At 45.0% G+C, this 20,017-nt stretch overlaps 1 protein-coding gene across 4 annotated transcripts in view; it reads left to right on the top strand.

The window, feature by feature from the left end:
• Window positions 1-19,036, top strand: part of LOC122927676 (proto-oncogene Mas-like) — a 248,088-nt gene extending 229,052 nt beyond the window's left edge. For 2 of the 4 annotated variants that reach the window (XM_044279751.1, XM_044279752.1), the window contains one exon: window positions 17,730-19,036. In XM_044279751.1, coding sequence (XP_044135686.1) covers window positions 18,001-19,014 — 1,014 coding nt within the window. In that variant the 5' untranslated portion in view covers window positions 17,730-18,000 and the 3' untranslated portion in view covers window positions 19,015-19,036. The remainder of the gene's footprint in view (window positions 1-17,729) is intronic. The other 2 variants (XM_044279759.1, XM_044279761.1) reach the window with 1 other exon arrangement.
• Window positions 19,037-20,017: the final 981 nt, after the last annotated feature.

Genomic DNA, 20,017 nt, shown 5'->3' on the forward strand with positions numbered 1-20,017 from the left:
CATGGTCGTTAAGGAGTTAAAAGAACCTTTTGTTTTTTCTGGACTACTTTATTGGCGCTGCCTCCATGTCCTCATTTTGTTCCACCAAAATATCATTGGGACACCTGCAGGGGAGCGTCCGTTGCTGAAAGATGCTGAAGGCTTATTTTTTTTTTGTTTTGCTACGGGTTAGCTAGGAATGTTGGTGGCCTGCATGATGATGACCGCACCCATATACAGGGAGTGCAGAATTATTAGGCAAGTTGTATTTTTGAGGATTCATTTTATTATTGAACAACAACCATGTTCTCAATGAACCCAAAAAACTCATTAATATCAAAGCTGAATATTTTTGGAAGTAGTTTTTAGTTTGTTTTTAGTTTTAGCTATTTTAGGGGGATATCTGTGTGTGCAGGTGACTATTACTGTACATAATTATTAGGCAACTTAACAAAAAACAAATATATACCCATTTCAATTATTTATTTTTACCAGTGAAACCAATATAACATCTCAACATTCACAAATATACATTTCTGACATTCAAAAACAAAACAAAAACAAATCAGTGACCAATATAGCCACCTTTCTTTGCAAGGACACTCAAAAGCCTGCCATCCATGGATTCTGGCAGTGTTTTGATCTGTTCACCATCAACATTGCGTGCAGCAGCAACCACAGCCTCCCAGACACTGTTCAGAGAGGTGTACTGTTTTCCCTCCTTGTAAATCTCACATTTGATGATGGACCACAGGTTCTCAATGGGGTTCAGATCAGGTGAACAAGGAGGCCATGTCATTAGATTTTCTTCTTTTATACCCTTTCTTGCCAGCCACGTTGTGGAGTACTTGGACGCGTGTGATGGAGCATTGTCCTGCATGAAAATCATGTTTTTCTTACCTTGCAGACTACTTCCTGTACCACTGCTTGAAGAAGGTGTCTTCCAGAAACTGGCAGTAGGACTGGGAGTTGAGCTTGACTCCATCCTCAACCCAAAAAGGCCCCACAAGCTCATCTTTGATGATACCAGCCCAAACCAGTACTCCACCTCCACCTTGCTGGCGTCTGAGTCGGACTGGAGCTCTCTGCCCTTTACCAATCCAGCCATCTGGCCCATCAAGACTCACTCTCATTTCATCAGTCCATAAAACCTTAGAAAAATCAGTCTTGAGATATTTCCTTGCCCAGCCTTGACGTTTCAGCTTGTGTGTCTTGTTCAGTGGTGGTCGTCTTTCAGCCTTTCTTACCTTGGCCATGTCTCTGAGTATTGCACACCTTGTGCTTTTGGGCACTCCAGTGATGTTGCAGCTCTGAAATATGGCCAAACTGGTGGCAAGTGGCATCTTGGCAGCTGCACGCTTGACTTTTCTCAGTTCATGGGCAGTTATTTTGCGCCTTGGTTTTTCCACACGCTTCTTGCGACCCTGTTGACTATTTTGAATGAAACGCTTGATTGTTCGATGATCACGCTTCAGAAGCTTTGCAATTTTAAGAGTGCTGCATCCCTCTGCAAGATATCTCACTATTTTTGACTTTTCTGAGCCTGTCAAGTCCTTCTTTTGACCCATTTTGCCAAAGGAAAGGAAGTTGCCTAATAATTATGCACACCTGATATAGGGTGTTGATGTCATTAGACCACACCCCTTCTCATTACAGAGATGCACATCACCTAATATGCTTAATTGGTAGTAGGCTTTCGAGCCTATACAGCTTGGAGTAAGACAACATGCATAAAGAGGATGATGTGGTCAAAATACTCATTTGCCTAATAATTCTGCACGTAGTGTATGTGACCTGCCTGTCATTCTGATAAACAGTAACTGTTTCGCTATGAGAAAGGAAAAGCTAGGAATGTTGCTGCACTGCACAGTGATGTACACCAGGATACATTCTCGCTAAAGTTTAACTGCAGGCCGGGATAGACCTGAATTAATGCGCTCCGTGACGATTTCATTCGGAATTAAGCAAATTTTGGGGGGTGGTTGTGTGGTTGGTCAAACTTTGCTCATTAACTTCAATGGGACAGCTGATCACTAGAAGTGCAGGTGAGTTGAAGTGACTTATCACCAAAGTCTTGCAGGACATCAATGAATAACTGTCACGGACGTACCGGCAACAGTGAGTGGCAGGAGATCTGTGAGACTGGCAGCACGTCGTTTGATCTGACAAGTTTTCCTTGTGGATCAATAGGTGTTTGTGTTGTGTCTGGTGATGGCTGTGGATTGTTTGTGGTTGGATCTCAGAGTTCCTGGTGCTTCGATAGCCTCTTTGAAGTTACGTCTTTCCTTTCCCTTTTGTATTTTGTTTGGGTTCTGTGTGTTGCTTTTCCCTATTGATTGCATTAGGCCTGTAGAAGACTACTGTTCGACCTTCCTTTTGGAGGAACAGGCAGTCTTGTCCCTGCCATTAGTACCAGGGTCCTATAGGGCTAGATAAGACTCTAGGTATTCCTGCTTATGAACTCACCTACCTTTGGGGTCTGTTCATACTGGTAGTCAGTCAGGATTTTGGTTAGGGTTTTTACTAGGAGGTATCCATCTTCCTTCCCTAGTTCTCAGGCCTGATTCCCTGTTTCCCCCTTCCCTCCTTTGCTCGGTGTGGTGTTTCCCTCCCACGGAAACATGACAATAACTTTGGGATTTTAAAACTTGGTTCCAAAGTGAGAAGCCAACTTCGGATACCTATTTTAAAATGTTTTTCATAAACAAATAATAAAATAATGAAGTTATTCACCAAAATCCAGCGACAAACTTCAAGGATAACTCATTTTGCCTCACTGGAGCGCATACATTTTAATGCTGTATTGAGACGGATCTCCGTACAGTATTAAAATGAATTTTGTAGCGATGCGACTTCAGTTCTTGGATCTGAAGCTCACTTCATTTATCCCTAAAAGTCTATGTATATTAAATCTCTGGTCTTTTTGTATACATGCCCTCATACTTTCTAAATATTAGGCTAAACTTTGTGTCTCACAGTGCTGTACCTCACAGTGCTGTACACCTAGCTCACTGATGGTAATGCTGAGCAATCTACCTGCAGATATTATTTTGAATCAGCTACGTATGTATTATAAATAACCTATAACTGACCTATAAGGGCCACATAGACACTACTATATCACCTATCAGAAAAATGTGTATGCCCAGATCATCAAATAGTCAAAACCAAGTATATAGTTTAAAAAATATATATCTTTATTAATATCACATGAAAGTATTAAAAAACATTTAGAAATCCACACAGTACATGAGGAAGGGACAACTGGAAAGGGGCTGGCCAAATTTCCTACTCTGTACATATCAGTAGTCATTTACTCTATTGGTGACATAACATTGTATAGGTAGTACAGGACATTTATATCAGGGGTATAGCATACATATTGTGAATACAAAAGCACAATTGGCTATAGTATACTTATCGGACCACCTGCATATAAAAAAAGGCCCATTAACCACAAGAGGTAAGTATCGATTACATAAAATGCATTATATTGATGATACAGGGCATTTGTATCAGGGTTATAACATACATACCATAAGTACAAGAGCATAGATAGCTAAAATATAAAATATAGCTTTGGACATATTATGTATTGCGAGACAGTCGGGTGGATTTTGGTATCCCTAAGGATGGATATGCACCTGAACTTTTGTGGTGAATGGGATTTTTTATAGGAGGTTTTACAAGTATATTTTAGCTATCTATGCTCTTTAACTTATGATTAGGGATGAGCGAACCCGAACTGTATAGTTCGGGTTCGTACCGAATTTTGGGGTGTCCGTGACACGGACCCGAACCCGGACATTTTCGTAAAAGTCCGGGTTCGGTGTTCGTCGCTTTCTTGGCGCTTTTTGAAAGGCTGCAAAGCAGCCAATCAACAAGCGTCATACTACTTGCCCCAAGAGGCCGTCACAGCCATGCCTACTATTGGCATGGCTGTGATTGGCCAGAGCACCATGTGACCCAGCCTCTATTTAAGCTGGAGTCACATAGCGCCGCCCGTCACTCTGCTCTGATTAGCGTAGGGAGAGGTTGCAGCTGCGACAGTAAACGAGATTAGGCTGATTAACTCCTCCAAAAGACTCCATCCAGTGATCGTTCTGCAGCTGTGGATCATTGAACTGCTGCTATTGAATTGCTCACTGTTTTTAGGCTGCCCAGAGCGTTTTTCAGTCACTTTTTTCTGGGGTGATCGGCGGCCATTTTGTGTCTTGTGTTGCACCAGCACAAGCTGCCACCAAGTGCATTTAACCCTCAATGGTGTGGTTGTTTTTTGGCTAAATCCTACATCAGGGTGAAGCTGTCACACCAAGTGCATTTAACCAGCAATAGTCTGTTTATTTTTTGGCCATATACTACATCAGGGGCAAGCTGCGCCCGTCACCAAGTGCATTTAACCCTCAGTAGTGTGATTGGTCAAGCTGTCACACCAAGTGCATTTAACCATCAATAGTGTGGTTATTTTTTGTCCATATCCCAGTCTAATTCTGTCAGTAAACGTATACCTGTCACCCAGCGCCTAAATACTAGGCCTCAAGTTTATATCCAGCTAAATCTGTCGTTACTGGTGTGGCTGGTCAAGTTATTTAGTGTCAGTCAAAGCACAGTTTTTGTTCTGGGTTGAAATACAATTCCCAATTTAGCAATTTCCTAATTTAGTGGTTTCTGCTGTATCAGAGCTATTTTAAATCTATCCCTAAAAGGGTATATAATATTCAAGGTGCACATAGGGTCATTCTGAATAACTTCACACACATGCTACTGTGCATTTCCAAGTCTAATTCTGTCAGTAAACCTATACCTGTCACCCAGCGCCTAAATACTAGGCATCAAATTTATATCCAGCTAAATCTGTCGTTACTGCTGTACTGTTGTGGCTGGGCAAGTTATTTATTGTCCGTCAAAGCACATTTTTTGTTCTGGGTTGAAATACAATTCCCAATTTAGCAATTTCCTAATTTAGTGGTTTCTGCTGTATCAGGCCTACTTTAAATTTATCCCTAAAAGGGTACATCAGATTCAAGGTGCACATAGGGTCATTCTGAATAACTTCACACACACGCTACTGTGCATTTCCAAGTCTAATTCTGTCAGTAAACCTATACCTGTCACCCAGCGCGTAAATACTAGGCCTCAAATTTATATCCAGCTAAATCTGTCGTTACTGCTGTACTGCTGTGGCTGGTCAAGTTATTTAGTGTCCGTCAAAGCACATTTTTTGTTCTGGGTTGAAATACAATTCCGAATTTAGCAATTTCCTAATTTAGTGGTTTCTGCTTTATCAGAGCTATTTGAAATCTATCCCTAAAAGGGTATATAATATTCAAGGTGCACATAGGGTCATTCTGAATAACTTCACACACACGCTACTGTGCATTTCCAAGTCTAATTCTGTCAGTAAACCTATACCTGTCACCCAGTGCCTAAATACTAGGCCTCAAATTTATATCCAGCTAAATCTGTCGTTACTGCTGTACTGTTGTGGCTGGGCAAGTTATTTAGTGTCCGTCAAAGCACATTTTTTTTATTCTGGGTTGAAATACAATTCCCAATTTAGCAATTTCCTAATTTAGTGGTTTCTGCTGTATCAGAGCTATTTTAAATCTATCCCTAAAAGGGTATATCAGATTCAAGGTGCACATAGGGTCATTCTGAATAACTTCACACACACGCTACTGTGCATTTCCAAGTCTAATTCTGTCAGTAAACCTATATCTGTCACCCAGCGCCTAAATACTAGGCCTCAAATTTATATCCAGCTAAATCTGTCATTACTGCTGTACTGTTGTGGCTGGGCAAGTTATTTAGTGTCCGTCAAAGCACATTTTTTTTTCTGGGTTGAAATACAATTCCCAATTTAGCAATTTCCTAATTTAGTGGTTTCTGCTGTATCAGGCCTACTTTAAATACATCCCTAAAAGGGTATATCAGAATCAAGGTGCTGATAGGGTCATTCTCAATAACTTCACACACACGCTACTGTGCATATCCCAGTCTAATTCTGTCCGTGAAACGTATACCTGTCACCCAGCGCCTAAATACTAGGCCTCAAATTTATATCCTGCTAAATCTGTCGTTACTGCTGTACTGTTGTGGCTGGGCAAGTTATTTAGTGTCCGTCAAAGCACATTTTTTGTTCTGGGTTGAAATACAATTCCCAATTTAGCAATTTCCTAATTTAGTGGTTTCTGCTGTATCAGGCCTACTTTAAATACTTCCCTAAAAGGGTATATCAGAATCAAGGTGCTGATAGGGTCATTCTCAATAACTTCACACACACGCTACTGTGCATATCCCAGTCTAATTCTGTCCGTAAAACGTATACCTGTCACCCAGCGCCTAAATACTAGGCCTCAAATTCATAGTCAGCTAAATCTGTGGTTACTGCTGTGGCTGTATTAGTGTAATACGGTACCTAAATAGATAGCCAGATAGTGTTAGGTGTCTGTAAAAAAAGGCCTGAATTTGAATTCAATACATTGGGCCAAATAATATTTTTGTTGTTGTGGTGAACGATAACAATGAGGAAAACATCTAGTAAGGGACGCGGACGTGGACATGGTCGTGGTGGTGTTAGTGGACCCTCTGGTGCTGGGAGAGGACGTGGCCGTTCTGCCACATCCACACGTCCTAGTGTACCAACTACCTCAGGTCCCAGTAGCCGCCAGAATTTACAGCGATATATGGTGGGGCCCAATGCCGTTCTAAGGATGGTAAGGCCTGAGCAGGTACAGGCATTAGTCAATTGGGTGGCCGACAGTGGATCCAGCACGTTCACATTATCTCCCACCCAGTCTTCTGCAGAAAGCGCACAGATGGCGCCTGAAAACCAACCCCATCAGTCTGTCACATCACCCCCATGCATATCAGGGAAACTGTCTGAGCCTCAAGTTATGCAGCAGTCTCTTATGCTGTTTGAAGACTCTGCTGGAAGGGTTTCCCAAGGGCATCCACCTAGCCCTTCCCCGGCGGTGGAAGACATAGAATGCACTGACGCACAACCACTTATGTTTCCTGATGATGAGGACATGGGAATACCACCTCAGCAAGTCTCTGATGATGACGAAACACAGGTGCCAACTGCTGCGTCTTTCTGCAGTGTGCAGACTGAACAGGAGGTCAGGGATCAAGACTGGGTGGAAGATGATGCAGGGGACGATGAGGTCCTAGACCCCACATGGAATGAAGGTCGTGCCACTGACTTTCACAGTTCGGAGGAAGAGGCAGTGGTGAGACCGAGCCAACAGCGTAGCAAAAGAGGGAGCAGTGGGCAAAAGCAGAACACCCGCCGCCAAGAGACTTTGCCTGCTACTGACCGCCGCCATCCGGGACCGAGCACCCCAAAGGCAGCTTCAAGGAGTTCCCTGGCATGGCACTTCTTCAAACAATGTGCTGACGACAAGACACGAGTGGTTTACACGATGTGCCATCAGAGCCTGAAGCGAGGCATTAACGTTCTGAACCTTAGCACAACCTGCATGACCAGGCACCTGCATGCAAAGCATGAACTGCAGTGGAGTAAACTCCTTAAAAACAAGGAAGTCACTCAGGCTCCCCCTGCTACCTCTTCTGCTGCTGCCGCCTCGGCCTCTTCTGCTGCTGCCGCCTCTGCCTCTTCCTCCGCCTCTGGAGGAACGTTGGCACCTGCCGCCCAGCAAACAGGGGATGTACCACCAACACCACCACCACCACTGTCACCAAGCATCTCAACCATGTCATACGGCAGCGTTCAGCTCTCCATCTCACAAACATTTGAGAGAAAGCGTAAATTCCCACCTAGCCACCCTCGATCCCTGGCCCTGAATGCCAGCATTTCTAAACTACTGGCCTATGAAATGCTGTCATTTAGGCTGGTGGACACAGACAGCTTCAAACAGCTCATGTCGCTTGCTGTCCCACAGTATGTTGTTCCCAGCCGCCACTACTTCTCCAAGAGAGCCGTGCCTTCCCTGCACAACCAAGTATCCGATAAAATCAAGTGTGCACTGCGCAACGCCATCTGTAGCAAGGTCCACCTAACCACAGATACGTGGACCAGTAAGCACGGCCAGGGACGCTATATCTCCCTAACTGCACACTGGATAAATGTAGTGGCAGCTGGGCCCCAGGCGGAGAGATTTTTGGCGCACGTCCTTCCGCCGCCAAGGATTGCAGGGCAACATTCTTTGCCTCCTGTTGCCACCTCCTCCTTCTAGGCTTCCTCCTCCTCTTCTTCCACCTGCTCATCCAGTCAGCCACACACCTTCACCACCAACTTCAGCACAGCCCGGGGTAAACGTCAGCAAGCCATTCTGAAACTCATATGTTTGGGGGACAGGCCCCACACCACACAGGAGTTGTGGCGTGGTATAGAACAACAGACCGACGAGTGGTTGCTGCCGGTGAGCCTCAAGCCCGGCCTGGTGGTGTGCGATAATGGGCGAAATCTCGTTGCAGCTCTGGGACTAGCCGGTTTGACGCACATCCCTTGCCTGGCGCATGTGCTGAATTTGGTGGTGCAGAAGTTCATTCACAACTACCCCGACATGTCAGAGCTGCTGCATAAAGTGCGGGACGTCTGTTCGCGCTTCCGGCATTCACATCCTGCCGCTGCTCGCCTGTCTGCGCTACAGCGTAACTTCGGCCTTCCCGCTCACCGCCTCATATGCGACGTACCCACCAGGTGGAACTCCACCTTGCACATGCTGGACAGACTGTGCGAGCAGCAGCAGGCCATAGTGGAGTTTCAGCTGCAGCACGCACGGGTCAGTCGCACTGCGGAACAGCACCACTTCACCACCAATGACTGGGCCTCCATGCGAGACCTGTGTGCCCTGTTGCGCTGTTTCGAGTACTCCACCATCATGGCCAGTGGTGATGACGCCGTTATCAGCGTTACAATACCACTTCTATGTCTCCTTGAGAAAACACTTAGGGCGATGATGGAAGAGGAGGTGGCCCAGGAGGAGGAGGAGGAAGAGGGGTCATTTTTAGCACTTTCAGGCCAGTCTCTTCGAAGTGACTCAGAGGGAGGTTTTTTGCAACAGCAGAGGCCAGGTACAAATGTGGCCAGCCAGGGCCCACTACTGGAGGACGAGGATGAGGTGGAGGAGGATGAGGATGAAGCACGGTCACAGCGGGGTGGCACCCAACGCAGCTCGGGCCCCTCACTGGTGCGTGGCTGGGGGGAAAGGCAGGACGATGACGATACGCCTCCCACAGAGGACAGCTTGTCCTTACCCCTGGGCAGCCTGGCACACATGAGCGACTACATGCTGCAGTGCCTGCGCAACGACAGCAGAGTTGCCCACATTTTAACGTGTGCGGACTACTGGGTTGCCACCCTGCTGGATCCACGCTACAAAGACAATGTGCCCACCTTACTTTCTGCACTGGAGCGTGATAGGAAGATGCGCGAGTACAAGCGCACGTTGGTAGACGCGCTACTGAGAGCATTCCCAAATGTCACAGGGGAACAAGTGGAAGCCCAAGGCCAAGGCAGAGGAGGAGCAAGAGGTCGCCAAGGCAGCTGTGTCACGGCCAGCTCCTCTGAGGGCAGGGTTAGCATGGCAGAGATGTGGAAAAGTTTTGTCAACACGCCACAGCTAACTGCACCACCACCTGATACGCAACATGTTAGCAGGAGGCAACATTTCACTAACATGGTGGAACAGTACGTGTGCACAACCCTCCACGTACTGACTGATGGTTCGGCCCCATTCAACTTCTGGGTCTCTAAATTGTCCACGTGGCCAGAGCTAGCCTTTTATGCCTTGGAGGTGCTGGCCTGCCCGGCGGCCAGCGTTTTGTCTGAACGTGTATTCAGCACGGCAGGGGGCGTCATTACAGACAAACGCAGCCGCCTGTCTACAGCCAATGTGGACAAGCTGACGTTCATAAAGATGAACCAGGCATGGATCCCACAGGACCTGTCCATCCCTTGTGCAGATTAGACATTAACTACCTCCCCTTAACCATATATTATTGTACTCCAGGGCACTTCCTCATTCAATCCTATTTTTATTTTTATTTTACCATTATATTGCGAGGCTACCCAAAGTTGAATGAACCTCTCCACTGTCTGGGTGCCGGGGCCTAAATATATGCCAATGGACTGTTCCAATGTTGGCTGACGTGAAGCCTGATTCTCTGCTATGACATGCAGACTGATTCTCTGCTGACATGAAGCCAGATCCTCTGTTACGGGACCTCTCTCCTCTGCTTGGGTGCTGGGCCTAAATATATGACAATGGACTGTTGCACTGGTGGCTGACGTGAAGCCTGATTCTCTGCTATGACATGCAGACTGATTCTCTGCTGACATGAAGACAGATTCTCTGTTACGGGACCTCTCTCCTCTGCCTGGGTGCTGGGCCTAAATATATGCCAATGGACTGTTCCAATGTTGGCTGACGTGAAGCCTGATTCTCTGCTATGACATGCAGACTGATTCTCTGCTGACATGAAGACAGATTCTCTGTTACGGGACCTCTCTCCTCTACCTGGGTGCTGGGCCTAAATGAATGCCAATGGACTGTTGCAGTGGTGGCTGACGTGAAGCCTGATTCTCTGCTATGACATACAGACTGATTCTCTGCTGACATGAAGCCAGATCCTCTGTTACGGGACCTCTCTTCTCTGCCTGGGTGCTGGGCCTAAATACAGGTCCTTCTCAAAAAATTTGCATATTGTAATAAAGTTCATTATTTTCTGTAATGTACTGATAAACATTAGACATTCATATATTTCAGATTCATTACACACAACTGAAGTAGTTCAAGCCTTTTATTGTTTTAATATTGATGATTTTGGCATACAGCTCATGAAAACTCCAAATTCCTATCTAAAAAAATTAGCATATCATGAAAAGGTTCTCTAAACGAGCTATTAACCTAATCATCTGAATCAACTAATTAACTCTAAACACCTGCAAAAGATTCCTGAGGCTTTGAAAAACTCCCAGTCTGGTTCATTACTCAAAACCGCAATCATGGGTAAGACTGCCGACCTGACTGCTGTCCAGAAGGCCATCATTGACACCCTCAAGCAAGAGGGTAAGACACAGAAAGACATTTCTGAACGAATAGGCTGTTCCCAGAGTGCTGTATCAAGGCACTTCAGTGGGATGTCTGTGGGAAGGAAAAAGTGTGGCAGAAAACGCTGCACAACGAGAAGAGGTGACCGGACCCTGAGGAAGATTGTGGAGAAGGTCCGATTCCAGACCTTGGGGGACCTGCGGAAGCAGTGGACTGAGTCTGCAGTAGAAACATCCAGAGCCACCGTGTACAGGCGTGTGCAGGAAATGGGCTACAGGTACCGCATTCCCCAGGTCAAGCCACTTTTGAACCAGAAACAGCGGCAGAAGCGCCTGACCTGGGCTACAGAGAAGCAGCACTGGACTGTTGCTCAGAGGTCCAAAGTTTTTCGGATGAAAGCAAATTTTGCATATCATTCGGAAATCAAGGTGCCAGAGTCTGGAGGAAGACTGGGGAGAGGGAAATGCCAAAATGCCTGAAGTCCAGTGTCAAGTACCCACAGTCAGTGATGGTCTGGGGTGCCATGTCAGCTGCTGGTGTTGGTCCACTGTGTTTTATCAAGGGCAGGGTCAATGCAGCTAGCTATCAGGAGATTTTGGAGCACTTCATGCTTCCATCTGCTGAAAAGCTTTATGGAGATGAAGATTTCATTTTTCAGCACGACCTGGCACCTGCTCACAGTGCCAAAACCACTGGTAAATGGTTTACTGACCATGGTATTACTGTGCTCAATTGGCCTGCCAACTCTCCTGACCTGAACCCCATAGAGAATCTGTGGGATATTGGGAAGAGAAAGTTGAGAGACGCAAGACCCAACACTCTGGATGAGCTTAAGGCCGCTATCGAAGCATCCTGGGCCTCCATAACACCTCAGCAGTGCCACAGGCTGATTGAGTCCATGCCACGCCGCATTGAAGCAGTCATTTCTGCAAAAGGATTCGCGACCAAGTTTTGAGTGCATAACTGAACATAATTATTTGAAGGTTGACTTTTTTTGTATTAAAAACACTTTTCTTTTATTGGTCGGATGAAATATGCTAATTTTTTTAGATAGGAATTTTGGGTTTTCATGAGCTGTATGCCAAAATCATCAATATTAAAACAATAAAAGGCTTGAACTACTTCAGTTGTGTGTAATGAATCTAAAATATATGAAAGTCTAATGTTTATCAGTACATTACAGAAAATAATGAACTTTATCACAATATGCTAATTTTTTTAGAAGGACCTATATATGACAATGGAATGTTACACTGGTGGCTGACGTGAAGCCTAATTCTCTGCTATGACATGCAGTCTGATTCTCTGCTGACATGAAGCCAGATCCTCTGTTACGGGACCTCTCTCCTCTGCCTGGGTGCTGGGCCTAAATATATGACAATGGACTGTTGCACTGGTGGCTGACGTGAAGCCCGATTCTCTGCTATGACATGCAGACTGATTTTCTGCTGACATGAAAACAGATTCTCTGTTACGGGACCTCTCTCCTCTGCCTGGGTGCTGGGCCTAAATATCTGACAATGGACTGTTGCAGTGGTGGCTGACGTGAAGCCTGATTCTCTGCTATGACATGCAGACTGATTCTCTGCTGACACGAAGCCAGAGTCTCTGTTACGGGACCTCTCTCCTCTGCCTGTGTGCCTGGGCCTAAATATATGCCAATGGACTGTTCTAATGTTGGGTGACGTGAAGCCTGATTCTCTGCTATGACATGCAGACTGATTCTCTGCTGACATGAAGACAGATTCTCTGTTACGGGACCTCTCTCCTCTGCCTGGGTGCTGGGCCTAAATATTTGACAATGGACTGTTGCAGTGCTGGCTGACGTGAAGCCTGATTCTCTGCTATGACATGCAGACTAATGCTCTGCTGACATGAAGACAGATTCTCTGTTACGGGACCTCTCTCCTCTGCCTGTGTGCTGGGCCTAAATATATGCCAATGAACTGTTGCAGTGGTGGCTGACGTGAAGCCAGATTCTCTGCTATGACATGCAGACTGATTCTCTGCTGACATGAAGACAGATTCTCTGTTACAGGACCTCTCTCCTCTGCCTGGGTGCTGGGCCTAAATATCTGACAATGGACTGTTGCAGTGGTGGCTGACGTGAAGCCTGATTCTCTGCTATGACATGCAGACTGATTCTCTGCTGACATGAAGCCAGAGTCTCTGTTACGGGACCTCTCTCCTCTGCCTGGGTGCTGGGCCTAAATATATGCCAATGGACTGTTCCAATGTTGGGTGACGTGAAGCCTGATTCTCTGCTATGACATGCAGACTGATTCTCTGCTGACATGAAGACAGATTCTCTGTTACGGACCTCTCTCCTCTGCCTGGGTGCCTGGGCCTAAATATATGACAATGGACTGTTGCAGTGGTGGCTGACGTGAAGCCTGATTCTTTGCTATGACATGCAGACTGATTCTCTGCTGACATGAAGCCAGATCCTCTGTTACGGGACCTCTCTCCTCTGCCTGGGTGCTGGGCCTAAATATATGCCAATGGACTGTTGCAGTGGTGGCTGACATGAAGCCTGATTCTCTGCTATGACATGCAGACTGATTCTCTGCTGACATGAAGACAGATTCTCTGTTACGGACCTCTCTCCTTTGCCTGGGTGCCTGGGCCTAAATATATGACAATGGACTGTTGCAGTGGTGGCTGACGTGAAGCCTGATTCTCTGCTATGACATGCAGACTGATTCTCTGCTGACATGAAGCCAGATCCTCTGTTACGGGACCTCTCTCCTCTGCCTGGGTGCTGGGCCTAAATATCTGACAATGGACTGTTGCAGTGGTGGCTGACGTGAAGCCTGATTCTCTGCTATGACATGCAGACTGATTCTCTGCTGACATGAAGACAGAGTCTCTGTTACGGGACCTCTCTCCTCTGCCTGGGTGCTGGGCCTAAATATATGCCAATGGACTGTTCCAATGTTGGGTGACGTGAAGCCTGATTCTCTGCTATGACATGCAGACTGATTCTCTGCTGACATGAAGACAGATTCTCTGTTACGGACCTCTCTCCTTTGCCTGGGTGCCTGGGCCTAAATATATGACAATGGACTGTTGCAGTGGTGGCTGACGTGAAGCCTGATTCTCTGCTATGACATGCAGACTGATTCTCTGCTGACATGAAGCCAGATCCTCTGTTACGGGACCTCTCTCCTCTGCCTGGGTGCTGGGCCTAAATATATGCCAATGGACTGTTGCAGTGGTGGCTGACATGAAGCCTGATTCTCTGCTATGACATGCAGACTGATTCTCTGCTGACATGAAGACAGATTCTCTGTTACGGACCTCTCTCCTTTGCCTGGGTGCTGGGCCTAAATATCTGACAATGGACTGTTGCAGTGGTGGCTGACGTGAAGCCTGATTCTCTGCTATGACATGCAGACTGATTCTCTGCTGACATGAAGACAGAGTCTCTGTTACGGGACCTCTCTCCTCTGCCTGGGTGCTGGGCCTAAATATATGCCAATGGACTGTTCCAATGTTGGGTGACGTGAAGCCTGATTCTCTGCTATGACATGCAGACTGATTCTCTGCTGACATGAAGACAGATTCTCTGTTACGGACCTCTCTCCTTTGCCTGGGTGCCTGGGCCTAAATATATGACAATGGACTGTTGCAGTGGTGGCTGACGTGAAGCCTGATTCTCTGCTATGACATGCAGACTGATTCTCTGCTGACATGAAGCCAGATCCTCTGTTACGGGACCTCTCTCCTCTGCCTGGGTGCTGGGCCTAAATATATGCCAATGGACTGTTGCAGTGGTGGCTGACATGAAGCCTGATTCTCTGCTATGACATGCAGACTGATTCTCTGCTGACATGAAGCCAGATCCTCTGTTACGGGACCTCTCTCCTCTGCCTGGGTACTGGGCCTAAATATATGCCAATGGACTGTTGCAGTGGTGGCTGACGTGAAGCCTGATTCTCTGCTATGACATGCAGACTGATTCTCTGCTGACATGAAGCCAGATTCTCTGTTACAGGACCTCACTCCTCTGCCTGGGTGCCGGGGCCTAAATATATGACAATGGACTGTTACAGTGGTGGCTGACGTGAAGCCTGATTCTCTGCTATGACATGCAGACTGATTCTCTGCTGACATGAAGCCAGATTCTCTGTTATGGGACCTCTCTCCTCTGCCTGGGTGCCTGGGACTAAATATCTGACAATGGACTGTTACAGTGGTGGGTGACGTGAAGCCAGATTCTCTGCAACGGGACCTCTCTCCAATTGATATTGGTTAATTTTTATTTATTTTATTTTTATTTTTATTCATTTCCCTATCCACATTTGTTTGCAGGGGATTTACCTACATGTTGCTGCCTTTTGCAGCCCTTTCCTGGGCTGTTTTACAGCCTTTTTTGTGCCGAAAAGTTCGGGTCCCTATTGACTTCAATGGGGTTCGGGTTCGGGACGAAGTTCGGATCGGGTTCGGATCCCGAACCCGAACATTTCCGGGAAGTTCGGCCGAACTTCTCGAACCCGAACATCCAGGCGTCCGCTCAACTCTACTTATGATATGTATGTTATACTCCTGATACAAGTGCCCTGTATCATCAATATAATGCATTTTATGTAATCGATACTTACCTCTTGTGGTTAATGAGCCTTTTTTTATATTCACTTTTTTTATATTATACTTTCATGTGCTATAAATTATAAAGCAAAGTGCTACTTAATGTTAATAATAATGACTTGTGTGATTGAGGCTCAATACAAAAAAAAACCATATATTTTAAAATGAAGGGAGAAATTAGAGCCACACATATGATCACTACTGTTTATCTGAGATGTCAGTAAATGAGAATAGATTATGGCTCTACTTCAAAATAACTAAATACCGCTAAAATACTCCAGTAATGTACAAACCGGATTCCAAAAAAGTTGGGACACTATACAAATCGTGAATAAAAACTGAATGCAATGATGTGGAGGTGCCAACTTCTAATATTTTATTCAGAATAGAACATAAATCACGGAACAAAAGGTTAAACTGAGAAAATGTACCATTTTAAGGGAAAAATATGTTGAATCAGAATTTCATGGTGTCAACAAATCCCCAAAAAGTTGGGACAAGGCCATTTTCACCACTGTGTGGCATCTCCCCTTCTTCTTACAACACTCAACAGATGTCTGGGGACCGAGGAGACCAGTTTCTCAAGTTTAGAAATAGGAATGCTCTCCCATTCTTGTCTAATACAGGCCTCTAACTGTTCAATCGTCTTGGGCCTTCTTTGTTGCACCTTCCTCTTTATGATGCGCCAAATGGCCATCTCAGTACCCGGATCCTTCTCCTACGCAGCCATGATGTTGTGATTGATGCAGAATGTGGTCTGGCATTATCTTGTTGAAAAATGCAGGGTCTTCCCTGAAAGAGATGACGTCTGGATGGGAGCATATGTTGTTCTAGAACCTGAATATATTTTTCTGCATTGATGGTGTTTTTCCAGACATGCAAGCTGCCCATGCCACACGCACTCATGCAACCCCATACCATCAGAGATGCAGGCTTCTGAACTGAGCGTTGATAACAACTTGGGTTGTCCTTTTTTTTAAATGATCCCTGGCCCAGTGGAAACGCCTGAGCTTGTGGATCTTGCTTAGAAATGGCTTCTTCTTTGCACTGTAGAGTTTCAGCTGGCAACGGCGGATGCAGGCTTCTGAACTGAGCGTTGATAACAACTTGGGTTGTCCATGTCCTCTTTGGTCCGGATGACATGGCGTCCCAGATTTCCAAAAAGAACTTCGAATGGTGACTCGTCTGACCACAGAACAGTCTTCCATTTTGCCACACTCCATTTTAAATGATCCCTGGCCCAGTGAAAACGCCTGAGCTTGTGGATCTTGCTTATAAATGGCTTCTTCTTTGCACTGTAGAGTTTCAGCTGGCAACGGCGGATGGCACGGTGGATTGTGTTCACTGACAATGGTTTTTGGAAGTATTCCTGAGCCCATTCTGTGATTTCCTTTACAGTAGCATTCCTGTTTGTGGTGCAGTGTCGTTTAAGGGCCCGGAGATCACGGGCATCCAGTATGGTTTTACAGCCTTGACCCTTACGCACAGAGATTGTTCCAGATTCTCTGAATGTTCGGATGATGTTATGCACAGTTGATGATGATAGATGCAAAGTCTTTGCAATTTTTCGCTGGGTAACACCTTTCTGATATTGCTCCACTATCTTTCTGCGCAACATTGTGGGAATTGGTGATCCTCTACCCATCTTGGCTTCTGAGAGACACTGCCACTCTGAGAAGCTCTTTTTATACCCAATCATGTTGCCAATTGACCTAATTAGTGTTAATTGGTCTTCCAGCTCTTCGTTATGCTCAAATTTACTTTTTCCAGCTTATTGCTACTTGTCTTAACTTTTTGGGGATTTGTTGACACCGTGAAAATTTGAATCAATGTATTTTTCCTTTAAAATTATACATTTACTCGGATTAAACGTTTGATCTGTCATCTACGTTCTATTACAAATAAAATATTGACATTTTCCATCTCCACATCATTGCATTACATTTTTATTCAAAATTTGTTTAGTGTCCCAACTTTTTGGGAATCCGGTTTGTACATGTGCAGTGATAATATCTATAAGTGGTAAATTAAATGATCTGATGTATTTGGATTGCTCTTCTATCAGTGTATTGAGGAAAGTTTGTAGAGTTTTTGTGTGTTTTTCTTTCTGGTGATTAATATTGCATTATTTATTATTCACAGAATCGATGGTGGTAAAGGAAGCAAATGATATAAAATCGCCACAGCTAACCGTGCTTTATTCTTGAAGAAATATATGATTCAGAAACTGTTTGCCAGTCATCCTTAACAAATAAGAAGACTGAAGTAGCTTCCATTAATCTAATGCACCGTGACAAATCTGGTGGCTTGGTGCCTAGGTGATCACTGGTAGCACTGCACATCTACTAACATTACATACTACTATTTTACTTTCCATGTTATTTGTTCCAATTACATCCTAATCACCACTTGCATGAAGCAAATGGAATCATTAAACAGAAGTAATGGGGGTCTAATGACAGGAACACTATACTGGAATAATGATACCATATTGTTTAAACCGGTATTCAATATGATGATCACCCCAATGATCTTAGTCATGTCCGTATTGGGAATGATTGGCAATGGTATTGTGATCTGGTATCTCTCGTTTAAGATTAAGAAAACCAATTCATCCATCTATATCTTTAACCTTGCTGCGGCTGATGCAGCATTTATGCTATTCATGTTAGTATTTCATATGTTTTCATTGGTTTTTGCCCTGATCCCGCACTTGGAACCACAATATGAGGATGAACATGTTATTAACTTGATAGGTGTAATAAATCTAGCTTGTCTCTTTGTCTACAACACTAGCCTGTGTCTTCTAGCAGCTATAAGTATAGAGAGATGCATATCTGTTGTCTTTCCCATATGGTATTACTGTAACAGACCTAGGCACACATCCTCAATCGTATGTGCTCTTATATGGATCACTTCTTGTACTCTTAGCGCACTCGAGTTTGCATTTTGTTATAGTATTACCTACAATAGTAGAGGTATACTTAAGGAGTCCAGTCCGGAATGCAAAATCATCTTCATTATTATTTGTATTTTTAGTTTTGCAATTTTTATACCTTCAATGACAGTTTCAAGCTTTATTCTGCTTGTCAAAGTGCGGACAAGTTCTCATCAACGACAACCAAAGAAGTTATATGCGGTCATCACACTTACAGTCTTTTTTTTCCTTGTGTTTGGAATGCCCATGAGAGTGTTATTGCTTGCATGGTACAAGCACCATACCATGCCATCCTTCCCCATCATGGACCTTTTTTGTCTGTTTTGTGCGATCAACAGTAGCATAAACCCAATTATTTACTTCATGGTAGGACGCCATGGCCAAAATGGAAAAATTACAATCCTGTCAATTCTTCAGGCAGTTTTTCGAGAAGAATGGATTCAGTTACAGAGGGAACAAAGAAAGCCAATACAAGAGACCGTGACATGACTTTTTAATTTCTTAAGATGGACTGAATATACTGTAAAATGACAAGTGATTGTGTAATTGTATTTAAATGAAATGTATACATTGTTTTAATTAAAATATACAGTGTTAACAATTGAACTGAGAAGGCTTTGTTCACATCTGCGTTGGATTCACATCTCTCTCACAGATACCATGATTCACAATTTTTCTAGTACAATACTAGGCCTAATACTACTGGAAACCTAGCAAACCCCATTTTATTCAGTGTGGTTTGTTCAGCTCTGTTTGTGCCCATCAGACACTGGAACTGAAGTTTATGTTACTTTCATTGTACTGCTTCCATAATGGAACAAAGGAAGGCAAACAAAATGCTGAAGTTTTGGAAGACAACTTGCAGCGACCGGGCCGCAGGGGCGATATGTGAGCTACGCTGGGCCAATAGGGATAGTAGTAGTTTTACTCACAGTTCTGTAGCGCTCCCTGGTGTGCAGTGTAGGGAAGGTCAGCACCAGTTCCTTCGGGGCACACTCTGGTGTACAGGAATTCCCACCAGATGGTGGTTGAGGTGCCCTTGGTGGTATGGGCTTTTAGGTGCCGTGGAGGCAGGGTCCCTGTTCGTGATGCAGCACTGTAAGGTGAAATGAGAGACAGTGCTGAACAGTGGCATACATAGAGAGGTAAGGGCCCCATAGTAAGGACCAAACTGGGCCCCCACACAGGACAGAAGGGTTTCTGCCTAACCCTTTTCAATGACCCTTGGGCCATTTTCTCCATTGCCTCAAAAGTTGTTCATTTAGAGGGTAGAGTTGTTCATTTAGAGGGTAGAGTCCTGACCAGGTTTCACCACCAGTAGAAGAGGAGATGATCCCAACTAAAACTGGGCCCCTCCCTGCCCTGGGCCCCATAGCAGTCGTATTGTCTGACACTATGGTAGTTACGTCCATAGTGCCAAATAAGGAGAGAGTCTGGAGATAATTAAACTGGAATTGTACTTGAATAATTGCCTTGAGGTAGTTAGCATCCA

This window comes from Bufo gargarizans, chromosome 2 (assembly GCF_014858855.1).
Source record: "Bufo gargarizans isolate SCDJY-AF-19 chromosome 2, ASM1485885v1, whole genome shotgun sequence".
NCBI classification, from domain to species: Eukaryota; Metazoa; Chordata; class Amphibia; order Anura; family Bufonidae; genus Bufo; species Bufo gargarizans.